Here is a 20,187-nt window from a genome sequence, read left to right on the forward strand (position 1 = left end):
CGCGGGCCCTCACAACAGAGACACTGCAGGGATAGATAACGCTTTGTTATGTGTGCTAGCTCGCGAGTGAACTGGCTAGCAAGCTAACAAGGCAGCAAGCTCACCAGAACGGCGTCGGTTTGTGAAGTCACCCACCGATTCACTTGGATTTGTGTCATATGTGCATCCATATTACAGCGATACGGGAAAGTTAACCGTTGAAGCGAAAGTCAGCTTGGCTCACACTGGTCGTGTGAGCCGCACAGAGCCAAAAACACGTACCTGATTGACAGCTGATGGTTACACAGGGCATACTAGGCGGACACGCCCACTCAGCTGGAGTGCAGGCTCTATTATTTTAGTTATTAGTCCAATTGCATTCATGACTGTGACTGACTTCTAACCTCACTAAAATCAAGGCATTGCAATTATAGAAAGACAATAAAACAATTACAAAATTATTAAAATATTGTGCCTTGATGTTGTGTACACTATGTATATTATGTATTAATATATATGTACATGCATATGAAATATTGGCTGGTTGGTGGGAGGCTCAACTTAGGGAAGCAGTGCGTGCATGATTAGTACTCGCATTATTATTTTGTTTTATCTTTGTATATTAGTGATTATACTTGTTGAAAGGACCCCCTTGAAAATGAGATGATTCATCCTAAGGGGCTATTCTTGAATTAAATAAATACATGAACAAATAATGCACTCTCTCTCTCTCTCTCTCTCTCTCTCTCTCTCTCTCTCTCTCTCTCTCTCTCTCTCTCTCTCTCTCTCTCTCTCTCTCTCTCTATATATATATATATATATATATATATCTCTCTCTCTCTCTCCATCCATCCATTTTCTGAGCCACTTCTCCTCACTAGGGTCGCGGGCGTGCTGGAGCCTATCCCAGCTATCTTCGGACAGGAGGTATATACATACGCGCGCTTACTTGAATTCACACACACACACACACACAAATATATATGGCAGCGTTCCCCAAACTTACATACATACAAACTGGTCAAGATTTGAGACGTTCTTTCAAGCTTTCAGGCACTGTGGGTGTGTCGCTGAATGCTCTGAAAACCCCGTCCTGCGTAACGTTCAGCTGCCAATCATATACGTGCCTTCTTTCCCGGCTCCTTCCCAGCGATGCAAACTCTCTCACGGGCCGCAGAGAGGTACTCTGTGGCGTCCAGGCAGCCTCTAATTTTTTGGCAGCAGCGATAGGACAATTACCCCTGCCTTTGCATCTGCTGAAATTCAGCGGGCCGTTGGCGCGCTGCTGTGGTCGCCTCGAGTGCACCATTGGCTACCGCAGAAGCGCAATGCATCGCAATCCCCATGGATGATTTTTTTTTCCTCCCGAGCCCCGCGACATCGCAGCCAGCAATTCACATAAACGTCATCGAAGGTTTTCAATTTGTACATTTGCAAAATGTTGCAGCTTAAATTCCCATAAAATTAACAGCCATTTTCCACCCCTTTGAAACCTTACTCACCCCTTTACTGGGAACACAGAGTGGCGTCCCTTGCCGTAGGACGCCCGCTTCCACTGACACGCCCATTACAATGGGATCTCTGGAGTTGAAGATGAACTGAGGAAGGACGCGAATCTTCACCGGAAACACTGCCACGTGTCTACACTCACACAAACACACAGCAGCTGTCAAATAACAACCACAAACCGAACGTGAGCAGCAAAATGCGCGCGCTTACTTGAATTCATCTTGTTTGGATTTCTTGTAGTCGTCACGGTACTTGGTGAAGGCGTCAAAAAGATGGTAAATGATTTCAGCGGAGAATATGCGGACGCCGAAGCTGTCAGCCATTTCCTGGCCTTCCCGCTCCACCTTCACGTCGAACGCCAGAATCACAGCGTACCTGTGGTGATCCAGCAACATCAGTGTGGACACTAGCTCATTCGATATGAAATGAGAAGAGAAGCAGACGTACTGTGGGTCATGCTCCAGCATGGTTGAGGCCTTCATCACATCCTTCTTGTGGACAGGACCGATGTTAATGCCAGCGTACTACATGCACAAACAAACACACACATACATATACATTTCATTTTATAGGGTTGGGGACCAATGACATAATAGAACTAGACCATTACTCACGGGTACTTTAGATGTGCGCAGAAACTCGAGCAGAGCCTCTAGTGATCCCAGGGTGGACGCCTGCACGTAAACTCCTTTCTCCTCCAGCTTGATGGAGCTCAGAGTTTGTTTGAGCTCATGGATAAGTTCATCCTACAGACAAGACCATCAGCAGATATCAGCTGTGTCAATTCTGTAAGTTAGTTAGTGAGTGAGTGTGTGTGTGTGCGTGCGTGCGTGCGTGTTACCCTTAGAACAGGTATTTCATCATCTTTGTGTGCCACCAGCAGGGGGAGCCCTGCCAACGTCTTTTCCAGGTCTTTACCCAGAATCTTCACACCCTGAGATGTGGAGACTTCTTTGTGCTTCTCATACGGGTTCTAGTAAAAAAAAAAAAATAATAATAATAATAAAATTTTTTAAAACAAAAACAAAATAACAGCTTCTCATATGGGTTCTATTAAAAAAATGAATAATTCTTTTTTAAAAAAACAAAAAAATTAGCTCAAAGATGAAGACTTAAGAAGGCAAAAACAATAACAGTCACAATATAAAATTTTTGTTTGTATTCATTTCATTTGTATACAATAATATATATATACTGTATAATGTTCTAAGATGCTACAAAATGGTGCTGAAGTCCTGGCTAAGAGGAAAATAGTAACTGGTGACAAGAAGCACGTTGAAGTGATACAACACTCTATACGAGATGATTGATCAATCAGTCAATCATCTCGTATACAGTAATCCCTTGTTTATCGCGGGAGTTACATTCCAAACTACCCCCGCAAGAGTTGAAATCGCAAAGCAGCGACCAAGTATTCATGGTATTACTTCCATATATTTTAAAGATACATGCGTTCCTTCATCACCAAGCTATACAGTACCAATACCTATAGCTAACAATGTTTACCAGAGACATGCAGTTGAGTAACTGTACTGTACTGTACAATTTTAAAAATCTGTGACGCGCTGAGCCTGCAAGAAGTGAACTGTGTTATATTGCGGGATGACTGTACTTGCTCTTTTTCAAAATCCAATCATCCATCCATCAATTTTCTGTACCGCTTATCCTCACAAGGGTCGCGGGCGTGCTGGAGCCTATCCCAGCTATCTTCGGGCGAGAAGCAGAGTACACCCTGAACTGGTCGCCAGCCAATCGCAGGGCACATTTAAACAAACATCCATTCACATTCACACCTACGGGCAATTTAGAGTCTTCAATCAACCTACCACGCATATTTTTGTGATGTGGCATGAAACCGGAGTTGTTTTCTTTTTTTTTTTTTTTTATTTGCTGAAAAGTTGTATTTTGGAGGATAAACAGTGGATTCGCTCTGCGGTTCAGTCAATGATCTCACAACAATGCAATAATTTTTTTGCCAATTGTGGTCGCAGTCCCTACCTTTAGTGTAAATAATAAGGTCTCCTTGGGTTATGTTTTATGATCATTCTGCCGTTAAAAAAAACCAATATACACGTTATCAGTGGATGCGATCCAAGTCCAAGCTAACATGTAACGTGCAGGTGTATCGACAACCTGCGTACCTTGACCCGGAGCTCCTTCAGAGGAGGTGGCAGGAGCAGCCCTCTAATCTGTGTGATGATTGGTCCGTCCACTCCGGGGACGATGATGGTCTCGCCTTCCCGTAGCCGCCCGTTGATCAGGATGACGTCTATGGTGGTGCCCATGCCAGGCAAGGCTTTGACCTAACACACAGACAAAATCAACATGTGTCTGTCTTTACAGTGTGTTAAGTGCTTTAGGTCGACTCATTTACCTCCATGACCTGAGCCCGGAGTTCGTCGCAATGCGCGACACGGCGGGCCAACATGGTCTGAGTGAGCTCGACAAGAAGCGCAATGAGATTTCCGATCCCATCGCCGCTGTGAGCTGATGTGGGAACCAGCGACACAAACGTCCTGGGGTCCTTGTTTTCGTAGAACAGAGCAGCGTTGAGACTCTGAAGACATCAACAACGAATAGCAGTTTAGATTAGCAGATTATGACAACACACGGGTGCATCCTGGCCTGTTATTGGAGGCAAAATAGTGAAGAATAGGGTTGCAAAATTACGGGACTTTTCAAATTTGGAAACCCAACCCTTTGAAAACCTAATAAACACCAACAATGTTCACCTGCTGAGCAAACTCCACAATGATGGCCTTCGCCCTCTCATCAAACTCATCCTTTGTGTTTTTCTTCTGCTTCTTCAGTGTCGCCAACACATCCGTCTCAGGACTCCTCTTCCAGTCGTACAAACGGTCAATCTGAAGAGCAGAATTGCCGTTAGCCCGTATTGATAAGATGACACATCCGGCGGCTGACAGGAAGTCACCTTGTTGAGCGCCACGACGAAGGGACACTTTTTTTCCTTCAGCAAGTTGATGGACTCGATAGTCTGAGGCTCCAAACCGTGCATGATGTCCACCACCAGGATGGCGATGTCACATAGGGAGCTACCTCGGTTCCTCAAGTTACTGATCATCACAAGGAGTTGTTTGTCAAATTAGACTGGCCAAAATGATACTGCTCTTAGCTGCCCAACGCTAAGCTAACGTTTCAAATCAGTGCATCCTATACAAACTCTCACCTGAACGACTCGTGTCCTGGTGTGTCAATGATCAACATGCCGGGAATCTTCATGCCGTCTCTGTCAAACTACACATGAACAAACACTGAAGTCATCGCAACACTGTCTTTGTGTGTACGTGTGTGTGTGTGTGTGTGTGTGTGTGTGTGTTGTCTTCATACATTTTTCACCATCTTCGTCTGCTCTTCAATCGTCTCTTTCGGGACATTCGTGGCTCCGATCTGCTGTGTGATTCCTCCTGCCTCGCCGTCCTGAACGTGGGTGTGTCGCAGCTGTGTAAATGAGAGAGCAACAAGAGCCAGATATTAGTTAATAGCAAGAAAACGAATCTGCACTCAAAAACAAGTACAGTGGTACCTTGACTTACGACATTAATAGCACAATGACTTGAACTTTTTCCTTTTTTGGTAGCCATTTTGATTATTAAAGAATGTACAACAGTTTAATTTGTTCTGTGGCCACACGCAATGCAAAACACTCATAGCTGAAATCATCTTCTCCATTGAAATGTACGGAAATGTCATTAATCCGTTTCAGAACACTGAGCGCCAACCTCACTAAATAAATCCAGTAACAACAAACATGGCTTAATAGAACAAGGTTGTGTGTTGAGTCCCTTCCTCTTCACCCTGCTGACCTATGACTGCACAGCGACATACATCTCCAACCTCTTCATCAAGTTTGCAGACCACACAACTGTGGTGGATCTCATCAGCAACGGGGACGAGACAGACTACAGGAGTGAGGTGAGTGAGGTGAGCCGCCTGGCCGGGTGGTGCACGGACAACAATCTCTCCCTAAATGTGGAAAAAAACAAGGAGATTGTGGACTTCAGGAGAGAGCACTGCCATCATGCTCCCCTGAACATCAAACGTCTCTACTTCCTGCTCAAGCTGAGGAGAGGAAGAGCCCCAATCCCCATCATGTGCTCGTTCTACAGATGGACCATAGGGAGCATCCTGACAAACTGCATCACTGTGTGGTACGGAGCCTGCAGTGCATCCTGCCGCAAGACACTCCACCGCATAGTTGAGGGCAGCTGAGAAGATCATCGGAACCTCTCTTCCCTCCCTGCATGACATTTACAGCGCCCGCCACACCTGCAAAGCCCTCCGCATAGCGGCGGATGCCACCCATCTGTCACACAGCCTCTTCAGTCTGCTCCCATCAGGGAGGAGACTGCGGAGTCTGCGGGGCAGGACTAGCCGACTCAAAGACAGTTTTATTCATCAGGCTGTCAGGAATCTGAACTCTCTGCCCACCCTGCCCCCTCTACCTCTTCTGTCCTCTGCCCACCTAAAATCTTGACGCCCCACAAACATGCACATGCACACACACTCAACAGACTCACACACACACACACACACACACACACCAGACTCAGGGTCGCACCAGCCACTTAAGCAGCATTGGGGTTTTGTCATTTCATTTATGTCCTATTTGCCTTGGTTCTCTGACCTTGACTATGTTGCACAAGTCACCTGATCTTTGATATTTGTACTTTTTATACTGTATATACCATAGTTTTATTTTAGTTTAGTTTTTTTATATTTTTGTAGCACCGCGGGCCCTTGAGTACCGTAATTTCAATCCTCTGTATGTGTTACGCATATAGAAGAATTACCAATAAAAGCACCTTGAACCTTGAAACACTTGCCATGTGGCTACTGGCGACCATCTCATGACACCGAAACACCAAAATTGAACAGAGATGGTTGGACACCGCCAAAGGCTTTTCTGCTTAGATAGTGAGTCCACGTACTTCACAGTAACTTCCAGTAAATCTTCATTCAGAAAAGTACTTTGATTTGATTGTACATTATATTTTTGGGTAAAAAGCAGTGATACACCAAAATTAAAATTCTTGACCTAAACCAAAAAAATTTAAACTGGGGAGCCGAAGGCAGAAAATCGAAAGCAGAAATAACTTACCAATCAAACTGAATTTATAAGTGCTTTTCATACAAAAAAACACAACACAAAGTGCTTTACATTAATTAAAATCTAAAATTAATTAAAACCCACCAATTATTAATAAAACTATGCCAATCATTAGTGAAATTGCATTCATGACTAGGACTACAGAGCTGCCAACTGATAGAAATTCACTTCCAGAACAATTTTTCTGACTGATCAAGATTATTTCCTCCTGCAGACCTGATTATCTCTCACGGCTCACTGTTGTGGCACAGTAGTTGGGAGTCAATGATTTACAGAAAGGTACATAATGCAACACAATACAATCAGGCTGTAATTCCCATGCTTCCCAAGGAGCTTCAATGGCAGACTGGGAGCTACAGTATGTGATCCACTACATAAAAAATGCCCCTCTAGTTGATAAGTCAATACTACTCAATAGTCAAAACCAGTCAAGTCTACAAAAAGGAGTCAGCAAGAAGTCAGAGATATACCAACGGTGAGCGTGTACCTTATCAAGGATCTTGGTCTTCCCAGTATCGACGTGTCCGAGCACACACACGACCGGCGCTCTCGGCCTGTTTATGTCGATCTTCTTGATGTTTTCTGCTCTCCGTTTCTACAAGATCACAAATGTTCACGTAGAGATGAATGAAAAGAGTTGAGCGCACAATTCTCAGGTGCTTTGGACACTCACCTCGATCCGCCTCTTAGCTCGATCGTACAGACGCTCCTCTTTGGTCCTGTCATCATCATCATCGTCGCTGTCAGTGATCTCGTCTTCACTCTCCTTCGCCTGCTGCTTCTTCCCCTGACCTACGACCACCGCCTTCGCTATCTCTTCCTCCGGCGCTTCCTCGCTTTCCTCCTCCTCTTCCTCCTCGTCCTCATCATCTTCATCCTCTTCCTCCTCCTCTTCACTGGCAGTGGGTTGAGGTGGGCCGACGGGCTCCTCTTTTACCTCAATGTGGACTTTCTTTAACTCTGCCAAAGAGTAACTTAAACGATGAGCAGCTGCAAGGAACACCAGACATTTCCAACCAGTCATGCGTCATCACTCACCTTTCTCCTCATCACTCGCGATCGCCTCCCAGTCGTCCACAGCAAAATCTGCCTTAACCTCTAAAATGTTTTTAAAAGCCAGGAGCCACCAGCGTTAAATCTTGGCGCATCTATCCTCAACATGTACACACCTCCTACCTCTCACCTGGCTCTGTTTGCTGTGTCACTGCCTCCGTCTGCGGGGCAACATGTTCTGCCGTCTCTGATGTTGGCAAAATCACCGCAGACGTTTCTGGTAAGGAGAACACAAGTGAATGAGAACTGTTCTGGAGTGACTCCGAACCGTTGGCGTAGTTAGGTTTACAAATATACAGTTTGCTAACGACTTGGTTAGAGTTTGAATTGAAACATGTCAGAAAATGTTGATCAGTTTTCCCAAATCAGCCAATGTCCATTAATGTTGTTTGGTTTAAAACACAAGGATAATAAATTTGCTTTCACTGAGGATGAAATAAATCAGAAACTATTCACATTTGACAGGCTGAAATAAGAGCTTTTTGACTTTTCCAATAATAAAATAGTTCAAAACTCTTTTACTTTCCATTTTGTGTGCTATACGCTTGCTTGCAAGGACAATGTTTTACAAGCTTTTTGTGCTCAGTGGTTCCATTTCGCATCTAATTATCTGGATACTTATGCTTTACTGTCACTGTGCTTTAGCTCAACTAGAGTTGACAGTTTATTTAGTTCTGTGGCCACTATGGAGAGGAGCTGATGAAAGTGAGATGATCAATTGGAGGGATGACCCGATCTGATCACGTGATCGAAAATCGGGAAACTCAATCAAGTGATTTTCAGCTGATCGAGATTGGGTGAAAAAGATTGGTTTTATTCATAATAATCAAAGGGTACAAATATCTTGCCAAATGCAACAGTAATTGCTTCGTTTTATTTTAAACTTTGTATCCTTTCAGGTATTTTTAGTACCAGTATAAGTGAAGGAAAGAAACACGCAGACACTGTGTGTTTGTGTGTGCGTGCGCTTTTACACACACACATTCACACACACACAGTGTCAGCCCTCCCTGAGCGTGCTTTAAACTGTTTAATGACACTCAAGGTGTAGTTTATTGTAAAACTAAAAACACAACAAAAATAATTACACACATTGTACATTTTAATCAAGACACAGTTGTTCGTTTTCAGCTTGATGCTAACAGTCAATGGAAAACTCTATTGAGGGGCTAGTTAGAATTAGCATGAAATCAAGGGAGGGATTTACCTTCAAACAACGAATATTTATACACAAACTCCCTAGTAACACATACAGACAGGAAATATAACAATTCTCACAGGCATACATTCTTCCTAAAATGTGAAAAACGAGTTAATGTTTTATCACCAAGCTCTTCTGCTATTTTTTTTAAGCTTACTGCAAACGTGTGGCTCCATGCATGCATCGCACTATACTGCCCCGAAGAGGCCAAGGCGCACACAGCAGAAAAAGCAGATACAGCAGATACATGATTTTTTTCACTTGACTGGGTGATATGAAATCAGACAAAATGTTTCCTGTTTTAAGTCAATTACGACTACCAAAATTATATATATTTGCTAATTGCTAAATATTGTATCGTTTTTGTTTGGTTTATTTGTTTTTTACATTATTATATTATATATTATATTATTATTATTATTAGTATATTTTCTCAATTTATTTTATGTATGGGATGAGGACTCCATATCGGCAGATACCTAAATGAAAGACTCGTACCGTTAAAAAAAATAATAATAATAATTTGATTGGGACATCCCAAATTTGCTTTTTTTTTTTTTTTTTTTTTTTTTTTTTTTTAAATGTGTCCAACCGCCCACTTTTAATACGCAATTCATAGGCCGTTAGCAAGCAGCTAACAAGAAATAAAGAGACGTTCAAGAGGTCCCCACTATTGGTGATGTATAGCGAATAACTTCGAGTAATTGACGCCCCCACCAAAAATGTTTAGAATTGCCTATATTAAGAGTTGAATTGTAAATACACCACAAACTTATGATCCCAAAACACGAAGCTTACTATATTACCCTAAAAAAATAAAAGGCTTACAGATTATTTGATTTATAAAATAAATAAATAAATAAAAAATAAAAAAGCACTGGAAGTCCACATGTAGATGCAGATCCAACCGAGACTCTGTATAACTTCCACTAACAACTCTGTCTAAACTCAGCTCCTCCTCGACAGACAAAGATGTTCATCTCTTATTCCAGATGTATCACTTAAACAATACTTGGTTGACACATTACTTTCTGTCTTGTGGCATCTTACAGTATCACACAAAGAGCACAAAAATGGGCTTTTCAGCGAATGGCTGAGGATAGGTTCCACAGAAGAAAAACGTGAATAGGTGAATTTGTGACTAGCTAACCGGTTCGCCGTACCTTCTGGAGTTTGAGTTATCTGCTTCTTCTTCCTCTTGTCCATATAAACCGGTTTCTTCTTTAGCACAGAGTCTTTGGATGGAACCTCCACCCCTGCACAGTGACACAGGTCAGCTGAGGACAGTCCAAGTACTTGCTGGTGATCAATTATGAGAAAAGCAAGCTGATTGGCCAACATACCTTGAGCCTGCAGCAATTTGAGCGTGGCTTCAGCACGAGCCCGCGCCTCCCTCTGGGATTTTGTCATCAACTTCCCCTCCTTCTTTAGACGCTCCTTCCGTTCCTTCTCCTTCTGCTTCTTCTTCTCTTTGCGCTCCTGCTCAAGACGCTCCTGCCAGGTGTCAAAGAGGTCAAACGTGAGTTCCACGGAGAGACCATAAAACAAAAGTAAAACTATCTTTTTATTACGTTAAAAAAAATAACATGTTTAGGGCTGAAACAATGAATCGAATAACTCGAAACATCTGATAACAAAGTAGAAGTTACATCTTTACTTCGAAGCTTTACAGTGATCATTTTGCCCCACGGACTAATGTTACTGCTGACTCACGCACCAACTCAGTGTAGAAATAAGGTGGCGAGCCAGGAGGATAGAGCACATCAACAGACAATGTCCAAAGTTTGGGATCATTTCTAGGGGTAAATAAAAATATCGATTCATCAATGCATTGCAATTTCCCCCCCCCCCCCCCCGCAATTCAATATCGATTCAGCCAATCCTTTGAATCGAATCACCTCCTGGCCAGTAGGGAACACTTTGCATGTGAGTAGCGTTGTACTGGCAGAAGCCCCACTCGACAAAGCAACAACAACAACGGCGACTAAGCAAGCATCGCGGCAGCGCCAGTGTAAAGCGAGCAACCTCTACTTTTAAATCTTACGTTTGGTCTCATTTTGGATTCCACTCTAAATCCGGAACACAGGAAATAGACAAAGGACACTTGAACCACAATATGCAATACCAACACGAAAACATGTTAGAAGTCGCTGTACACAAAGTTAAGACAACGGTTTTGTTGTCATTGAAGTCTGCAGAAAGAGTGACAATTACATGTGATGCTTGGACTTCCAGAGCGACTGACCCCTACGTGCATAACTACTACTACTTCTCATTTCATTTCGAACGAGTGGGAATTAGGGTCAAGTGTTCTGCAGATGAGCGCCCTCCACGGAAGCCCCACAGGGAGCAATATAGCAAACTTGTTGACAGAGGCAAGCAATGAATGAATGGGGTTTGACAAAGAAAGTACTGGCAATTGTCACAATGCCTTAAACATGCTACTTCATTAGGAATTACCTAAAAACCCAGCCAATAATAACAGTAATCCTAACCCTAAAAAATTCAGAAATATTGTTTCAACTAAGTGTACATGCACTTTGCTTTTTTGCTGTCATCATGTGTTTACTTTTGTACTTCATATCAGCTAATAAGTTATTGTGCACCTTTTTTATTACAATTTCCAAGAGGAAATAAATAAGTTTACATGCATTTTACCTTTTCAGTGTTTATACACAAGTGTCTTGTTTTTTAAAGTTTGGACTTCACATGCACAGTAAGTTAAGTGCAAATGTGTATTTTCAGATGTTTTATTGCTTAAGAAATGTGACGTGAGATACGACATATTTTTACATGGCATCAAAAACAAATACTTCAAAATTGTCCAAATTTACTCTTATTGGTGTATTTCTACTTCTTACAGAATCGATATCGGAGTGTTTAACGGAGTATCGAATCGAATCGAATTTTCATCCTATGTGAGGTTCTTAACAATGCCCAGCCCTAATCATTTCACACTTAAACAAATAGAGCTCTATTTTTTGTAGAGGGCTGTAATAGGGCTCTATTTTTGTCGATGGTGCATCTGTGGCAGGGCACAAATGCTCCCCTATCCTGATTTTCATGCAAGTGCAAGGCTAACTGTGCTGGGAATTCCTCCGCAGAGAGGATGTGTCTTTTGATGCGGTGTTTCCCCACATTTACCTTTATTTGTGGCGGGTCGCCACTACTAGATTTTGGTGCTACCTGTCAATACGCAACCGACAAACTTTCTTTCTCTGGGCGGAGATTGTGCCGCTGTGCTCCTTCTGTGCATTCTGTGAATACCACCAATTTCCTTTCCAATACAATACTGCAAATACAGTACCTCAAATGTATCGATATTTACATTTGAGAATCGATCTGGTATCAGAGGCATCACCATTTGAGTGTGCCGATCCTTCCCCACACCACTCCAGCAGGCATAATGGCGTCTCGTCACAGCACAGTTTGTGCTCTGTTTGTTGTATTTGTGTGTATTTTTGTTTGAAAATACCAGTACATGTTGGGCAAAGCCTTTGTATATGCCTGTCACAATAATAGATTTCTTAGGACAATATATTTTCCCCAAAACTATCACGACAAACAATAATATATTTGTTTTTTATGCCTCTGAAATCATGAGAAATAAGGCCCGCCCTTGAGCTGCAGGACTGTGTGGTTGGTCCGCTGAAGGCGCTGGAGATGAGCCCTTACCTGTCAATCAAATACGTTCGCTATAATCAACTACTGGCTGAATAACGTGTGCTTAATAAACAGTTAAGTTTCCCGTGTGTGTATTAATTGGGGACTAACACACACAAAACCTCGGAATGAGGCCCTGATGCAGTGGAGCAAGCTGTTTAGCTGCTTAGTCCACGGGCTAGCAAACATAATGAACAGTTAACTTTCCCTTAAGTGTCTCTGTTGTTTGCTATGCCCTGCACATGGACCAAGACTGTGGAGTGTTGAACGGCGCCAACAGCGGTCCGCCTCCAATGTGTCATTAGCCGCCTCACTCGCGGCTAATGACACAGCCCTACAACTCGTCGGCGGCTCACCACAACAATGACAATTTAACGACTCCGGAAAAATTATCGAACGATAAGTCGATATAGTTTTTATCGTGACAGCCATACCAACATACAAGCCTCAGGATCTTCTGAGTTTAGGATTATGCTGCAAAAAGACTATCACGGGAAGCGAACCAAAGCGACAGCACCGGACAACTATTATACGTAACTTTTGGAGTAGAAAAAAAATATTACACGGCCAACTTAAAATTGTGATGTTTTCTTTAAATTGTGTGGTGTTTGACCCACTCACCTCCACAGTGGAGGTTTGTTATCTGGTTTCTTACCTGCTCCAGCCTCTGTTGCTCCAGCTCTTCTAGCCGCCTGAGCCGCTCCTCCTCCTCTTTCTTGGCACGCTCCTCCTCCTACAGACGAAGAACAGCTCTGATATCTGAGGACAATGATACTTAGCGTGCTCCCTTGCCCACACTTTTAACAACACACCTCCTTCATCTTAGCCAGAGCTTCCTGCATGGCCTTCACCGTGGCCTTGCTTGGTCCCTTTTTCTTCTCCTTCTCCTCCTTCTCCTTCTCTCCTTTCTTCTTCTTCTTGTCCTTCTTCTTCTTGTCACCCTCATCTGATAGAACAAAAACAACATACTTGACTCTTTTTCAATGAGTACGGCATTGTGCGTAGAGGAAAAGATCTTACCCTCCTCGGCTGCAGGCTCTGCGCCTTCCTGTTCATCTCTATCTACGTCCGCTACTGGGACCACCTGTGGGGGTGTGGTCTCTGCAGTCTTCTTCTCTGGTTCTTTTTTTACATCTGCACTGATCTCCTTCAGCTTCCTATGTTTGAGCCTCTCCTCCTCTTTCTTCTTCTTCTCCCGCTCTTTTTTCTCCGCCTTCTTTTGTGCCGCTGTCTTCATCTTGAAGCCACTGTCTTCCTCCTGTTCGTCCTCATCTTCGCTTTTTGCAGCTTTACCTTTGTTCTTAATCTTTTTGTCGCTCCGAGAGCTGAAATCCTCATCTTCCTCTGACTCACCCTCTTGCTCGTTTCTAGTTGTGCCTTCATCTTCGTCAGAGCCGGAAGGTCTCTTGGCACCTTTCTTACCTCCTTTGGTCTTCAAGCGAGAACGTGAGCCATTCTCCTCATCTGACCCGGACGGAGCAGCAGCAGGTGCCACCTTTAGGTGAAAGAATGACATCGTTAACGACAGGCAGCTTTAGAACAAAAACCAAAAAAATCAACAAAACTAGCAGTACTTCTCTTCCCCACCTCCTTCTGCTGTCCGTTCCTCAGCTCATCATCTGCAGCTTCAGCTTTATTCTTCTCCTCTTCCTCAGGGCTGGCACTCTGCACCTTTCCCTTTCTGGTTTTCTTCTTCTCTGCTTTAGGAGGCTCCACATCATCATCCACTGCGACATCGTCTTTCTACGTAGAGACAAAGTTTGAGGCAACTCGGTGAAGAAACCTTTGTGTCCCACTGACACAAAGGTTTGCAAAGGATGGAGCATTTCCGGAGAGTTTACATCGGAAGTTAAGTTGGGGTATTTTGGAACAGAATAATGTTCAAGAAAGCAGAAACATTTGGTTTTGTTATAAGCAGACATCCATACAAAATAGTACAATTAAATGCATGACATTTAAACAAGGCAGAACGGTGGAGACTGTTTAGCACATCTGCCTCACAGTTCTGAGGACCTGGGATGAAATCCGGCCTCGCCTGTTTGTGGTCTGCATGTTCTCCCCGTGCCTGCGTGAGTTTTCTCCGGGTACTCCGGTTTCCTCCCACATTCCAAAAACATGCATGGTAGGTTAATCGAAAACTATAAATTGCCCGTAGGTGTGAATGTGACTGCGAATGGTTGTTTGTTTGTATATGCCCTGCGATTGTTTATATGTGCCCTGCGGAAAACAATCGGCTAACTCTGCTAAGTCATCCACATAAATTGGTGGAAGCAAAAATGTCTGCCTCGAGGCAAGAAAAAAAACATTAATAAAAGCATATTTGCAACTCCAGGAACCAATGTGCGCCGACTGGAACCATTTGGCCACTGTCCATGCTTACTGCACGGACATTTGTTGCAGACGGACAGTGACAGTGTTGGGCCAGTGAAAAACACTACCAAAAAGCGATAGAGGAGCATCTGTAAGTGATTTTTAAGACACGGTTAGATGTGTGATGTCCATATAACATGTTGTATAAGTGAGGAGAATGGTAGTTAGTTTTTTTTAAGTTAAAATTGTAATCGGTAGCGCGCTAATGCTAACCGTTTAGGCTGACTTTGTCGTCTCAAATTGTTGTGTATACCTGACCCAGTACCAACATATGCAGTTTAAGGATAGAAGTTCAGCCCTCGTAAAGGAGAGTAAATTGCATATTAGTAATAAAACAAAAATAATGTTTTGGTTTTTTTCACCGATTACTCGACAAAATATTTATAGGCCCTACTTGACTTATGAGTCTAATTTGTTCCAAGACCATGCATGTAACTCAAATCACTTGCATCACAAATCACCGTTCCCCATTGAAATGAACGGAAATGCCATTTATCAATTCCAGCCCTAAGAGCAAACCTTCAATTTTGTAAATTCCAGGTTTATTCCTGTTCATTGACCTTAATTTCCATAGAAAGTTTGCAACTTTGAGAATTCCCAGAATTTTGCAACCATACTGACAAATGTGATTAGCACCTAAAGCCAGCTTTACCTTCTCATGTCCCCCATGTGTCTCCAGGGATAATTCCTCCAGCTCCTTCAGGATGTCATCCTCACTGCAGTAGCGAACAAACAAGTTAGTGATGATTCAGTGGGGGTGAGATGAAGAAAAAAAGAATGTCACATACTCATAGTCATCCTTCTTGGCTCCCTTTTTCTTTTTCTTCCCTTTTGACTCCTTTGATGATCCCGCTCCTTCTATCTCTGCTGCCAGAGCATCGATGTCGTCCTCTTTAGTGCTGATGGAGTCAAAATCAGTTGGTCAAACAAACACTCGCAGCAACATAAACCTGCTCATTCTGGTCCCTCTGTTGGAACACACACACACGTTGCTGACTCGCCAACTTGCTCAAAGCGTTGTTTCCCCATCCTCCCTAACAGAATTTATTTACAGGTACATCTAAAAAAAAAAATAATAGTGTCAAAAGCTCAATTCAATATATATAATATACAGGGTGATTGAAAAGTAACTCCCCATTTTAAAATACTTATAATTTATTCATATGTTGTAATATTTTTCTCAATTTTTTTGTGTATGACTGGCCAGCCAGAAGTCCTGACTTAACACCCTGCGACTTTTTTCTGTAGGGTGGGTTACAGGAGCAAGTCTATCCTACCAAACCAACGACTTTGGAAGATCTTGAAAGGCGAATAGGAGAGTTCCTTGTAAAATAAGTTTATGCGGATCCCAGGCGGCTTGAGAAACTGGTGGCTAATGCGGGCGCCCATATCGAATTTTTAATAAAACTCCATGCACTTTCTTCTCTTGTTCATTTCTTGTAAGAATTATAGTTCAGAAATAAATTACATGTACTTAAAAATAGGGAGTTACTTTTCAATCACCCTGTATATTAAATATACACACACAAGCGGTGGGAAAACTGGTTAGCACATCTGCCTCACAGTTCTGAGGACCCGGGTTCAAATCCGGCCTCACCTGTGTGGCATTAGCATGTTCTCCGCGTGGCTGTGTGGGTTTTCTCTAGGTACTCCGGTTTCCTCCCACATCCCAAAAACATGCACAGTATGTTAACTGAAGACTCTAAATTGCCCATAGTATGAATGTGAGTGCGAATGGTTGGTTGTTTATATGTGCCCTGCGATTGACTGGCAACCAGTTCAGGGTGTACCCAGGCTCCTGCCTGCAGTGAGTTGGGATAGGCGCCAGCATACCCATGACTCTAGTGAGGATAAGCAGTGTAGAGAATGGATGGATAGATAGATGGACCTTGTTTGAACATGTCCCTATGGTCAAATTATTTTCAATAATTTCCAGGGGTACCATCATTTTTGTCCAGGCCTGTTTCATGAGTGTCTTAATCAATGTCTGATTTGCATTGATTAATTTTCATTAGATTTTTACTTATTATTACTTTTGTCAGATTCAAGTTATTTTTGTGACCACTGTGTTTTTTTTATTTTATTAACCAACAATTTTGTCCACGTGTGTAATGTATTAGTACTGAAATCAATGAACCTTTCTACCATATTCAAATTAATTGTGATTAGGGTTGTAACGATACACCAAAGTCACTATTCGATACGTATCAAAATTACTGACCCATGGTTCGATATACGACTCGTTTTTTTTTTATTTGGGGGTAAAAAAGAAATGAAAAGAAGAGCTTGTGATAAAAACAATTTACTATTTATTTAGAACACTTATTATAAATGACTGTAAAAAAAACAAAATATAATAGACGCCGGTCCGTGCTGCAAACCAGAAATTAAACAACTATGTATGTGAAAACTAAGAAACCTTTCTCTAACAAAACAGCTACCGTTTAAAATATAATAAAAACTAAACGACACTCTGGAGTTTAGGAAACAAACTTGCCGTCTGTGCCACAAACTGCAATAATGTAAACATTTAGTTAACACCGTAGCAGACGTTCTGTGCTGCAAACTAGAAATTGGATAACAAAATAGGTAAAAACAAAACACAACTTTTGTTTTACTGTCTCAAGAGTCGTGAAGCCCAGCGCTCCCTCTGCAACAAGGTTAACAACAGTGTGCACGAAGTATACACTACATTAAACTACACTACAGGTGTTGCAGCACTGTTGCCTAAGGCATGTTATGGAATGCACACAATAGTAGTGAGTTGGAAAAAAGTACCATTGGCACACAGTCGTAGTACTCAGATTATTGGACGCAACATTGGGGACGAAGATGGACTTTCACTGACTTTGCTCAGGTCAGACGAGCCGAGACTAACGATGCACGGCTAACTGCTGTTAATCCATAATTTGAGCAGCAGGTCCAGCGCATTTTACGTACTCTCGGAGCCACACAGATGTACATGTACTCTGTCGCCTTGTTGGCCGGACACTTCGCTGCTCCATAGACACATGTAGGTTGTGGAAAGTGGAAGTAAACTGTCAGACATGTAGGTGGATTACTGTCAACCAGCGACGGCAACACAGGCAAACCGGAAAAAGTAGTCCCCTTACAAGCAGTTGGAGGATGCTTGATGAAGAAATGTATCTTCAATCTGGGCTTACATTTTATTATATTAACTTTAAAAAACGTACGTGTCATGTGAAATCTGGGCCTGTTTAGTTAAACGTAGCTATTATTCTGTTGTATGAATGGCAACAGCCTAATTGTACTAAGGAAGAGCATTTACTTGTTCAACCTGTAATTATTTTCTGCATAATAAGTGAAATTATATGAATTCTCAGAGCACACTACTGTGCCGGTTCACAGTGGTTGTGAATGACTAAACGACAGCGGATATAAAAGTCAACACACCCCTGTTCAAAAATCCAGGTTGTTGTCAAATAATTTATGCTACGGAGTACTAGGATTAGTATGGAGGACCGCAGCCTGGCTCTCGACAAATTTCAATGAGCGCACTCATCTGTTACTGAAAACTACTCTGCCTCCACCACTTATTTAACCTTAATTTAACCAGGTAAGGCACGGGTGTCAAACTCAAGGCCCGGGGGCCAGATGCATCAAATCATTTAAAGTGGCCCAGGAAAGCAAACCATGGTTCTTGCTGAAATATCAAAATTGCTTTCACATATAATAATGTGGAGAACAACGTATTTTTTGTTACCAGTTCCCCTTTTGAATAATAGTTGAACAGTTTTCATTAGCTTCTGATTTCAAAACTAGCTATCAATTTGTTGTATGTGCATTTGTTGTATTTGTTGTATTCATAACGGCCCTCAGTGGTAAGCCATAACTACAATGTGGCCCATGTAAATAAATGTGTTTGACACCCATGAAGTGAAGAAATTGAGAACAGGCAAACACTTTATTTTTGGTATTATTTATTTTATCACGTACTGTATATTTTCGCCATTTGCTGGCATTTCGCAGCATTGTTTTATGAGTTTAAATCTCGCACATCTCAATCAATAGCCGTATCTACTGATTAAGCCAATCAGAGCATCACTATTGTTTTCTCTGCCGCTGGTTGGCTGTTTAGTGACTTCTGTGTACTGTGTAGAAGCATTTCTGTACTGCGTTGATAACACAACAGTAACACCTTCATCGAAGAGAATTCCTGGAGAAGATGAAACTTTTAGATATTGTAACGAATTGGGTTACACCCTTGTAATTATGTTGGTATGGTGGAGGGGTTGTAGAAAGGCATTCGTGTTCTGTTGGGCTGAGCGCTGATCTGCAACGTAACCCCAGCAATGGAGTGGGACTTACTGTATTGAACATCCTTAATAAACACATGAATTACAAAAGACATGTGATTTGTCCTAGGCGAAATGACGTTGCAGATATCCAAAATGCAAAGTTTGGAAAGGAAGGATGGAGTTACAGACTTCTCAAATGTTGTTTTACACAAGGCAAAAAATGCATTACAAATATCCAGTCTGGCTGTTCACTGTTAAAGGAGTTTGCCGTACAAGTGATTGCAAGTCTGTCCAACACCTTCGTCTGTCGTCACTCACTAGGGCACGCCCCTTAAAGGCACACACTAACACATGAATTTACTACTGTGTGACTTTCGACTTCATTATACTTTAGAAAACCAACGTATTTCTTTACACTGTCTTTTATTACAGTGGGATATTACATGGTCAGAACAAAAAAAAGACGGTGCTTTAAGGGGGGCCGAAACGATCATTGGTCATGGAACGAATAAACACGTAAATCAAGGTGCCACTGTAATCTTTAGGTGACTTTTGGGCTTCGTTCGATAGCCAGCTGGATGCTATCACTAGCCGGCTAACTTGGCTGACTTCCAGCAAGTACTCACAGTCCAACAGAGCTCGGAGACTGGCTTTGAGCGGCTTGAGAGCACAAACCGTGAGCGCCCTGGTTTATCGGGTAACATTAGTTCAGATGGGCTATTTCGACAACTACCTGGTACTAACTATACCCTCGCAGCAGCCGACTCGTGGTTAGCTTTGATTAGCTGCTAAGCTAACCGAGGAAGTCTACGGTACAAACGTTTTCGTAATGGTTGAACACACCGAGGCTCTGCGCCGCCGTGTGTCAGCGAGGACAAACCCCGCGGTGACACCCGTGGATGTTTTCTCTACCTGTCCTCCCCGGATTTCTTCTGTTTCTTCCCCATCCTGACAGCCGAGATTATCCGCTTCTCCACGAACACGACACACGGATGGCTCACATTGACCAAAGATCGTTTATTATT

General features: G+C 42.5%; 1 protein-coding gene across 1 annotated transcript in view; it reads right to left on the reverse strand.

The window, feature by feature from the left end:
* eif5b (eukaryotic translation initiation factor 5B) overlaps positions 1-20,187 on the reverse strand; it is a 24,365-nt gene extending 4,178 nt beyond the window's left edge. The window contains exons 1-24 of the mRNA XM_061684037.1: positions 20,075-20,187; positions 15,692-15,802; positions 15,556-15,619; positions 14,121-14,276; positions 13,554-14,028; positions 13,346-13,479; positions 13,189-13,266; positions 10,214-10,364; positions 10,034-10,126; positions 7,800-7,886; positions 7,655-7,714; positions 7,290-7,576; positions 7,104-7,211; positions 4,837-4,947; positions 4,676-4,743; positions 4,421-4,562; positions 4,221-4,352; positions 3,863-4,045; positions 3,630-3,791; positions 2,330-2,461; positions 2,103-2,234; positions 1,936-2,012; positions 1,699-1,863; positions 1,482-1,620 (exon numbers count right to left, since the gene is read on the reverse strand). Of these exons, the coding sequence (XP_061540021.1) occupies positions 1,482-1,620; positions 1,699-1,863; positions 1,936-2,012; positions 2,103-2,234; positions 2,330-2,461; positions 3,630-3,791; positions 3,863-4,045; positions 4,221-4,352; positions 4,421-4,562; positions 4,676-4,743; positions 4,837-4,947; positions 7,104-7,211; positions 7,290-7,576; positions 7,655-7,714; positions 7,800-7,886; positions 10,034-10,126; positions 10,214-10,364; positions 13,189-13,266; positions 13,346-13,479; positions 13,554-14,028; positions 14,121-14,276; positions 15,556-15,619; positions 15,692-15,802; positions 20,075-20,109 (3,282 nt within the window). The 5' untranslated portion in view covers positions 20,110-20,187. The remainder of the gene's footprint in view (positions 1-1,481; positions 1,621-1,698; positions 1,864-1,935; positions 2,013-2,102; positions 2,235-2,329; positions 2,462-3,629; positions 3,792-3,862; positions 4,046-4,220; positions 4,353-4,420; positions 4,563-4,675; positions 4,744-4,836; positions 4,948-7,103; positions 7,212-7,289; positions 7,577-7,654; positions 7,715-7,799; positions 7,887-10,033; positions 10,127-10,213; positions 10,365-13,188; positions 13,267-13,345; positions 13,480-13,553; positions 14,029-14,120; positions 14,277-15,555; positions 15,620-15,691; positions 15,803-20,074) is intronic.

The sequence above is a fragment of the Phycodurus eques genome, chromosome 1 (assembly GCF_024500275.1).
Source record: "Phycodurus eques isolate BA_2022a chromosome 1, UOR_Pequ_1.1, whole genome shotgun sequence".
In the NCBI taxonomy this organism is placed as follows: Eukaryota; Metazoa; Chordata; class Actinopteri; order Syngnathiformes; family Syngnathidae; genus Phycodurus; species Phycodurus eques.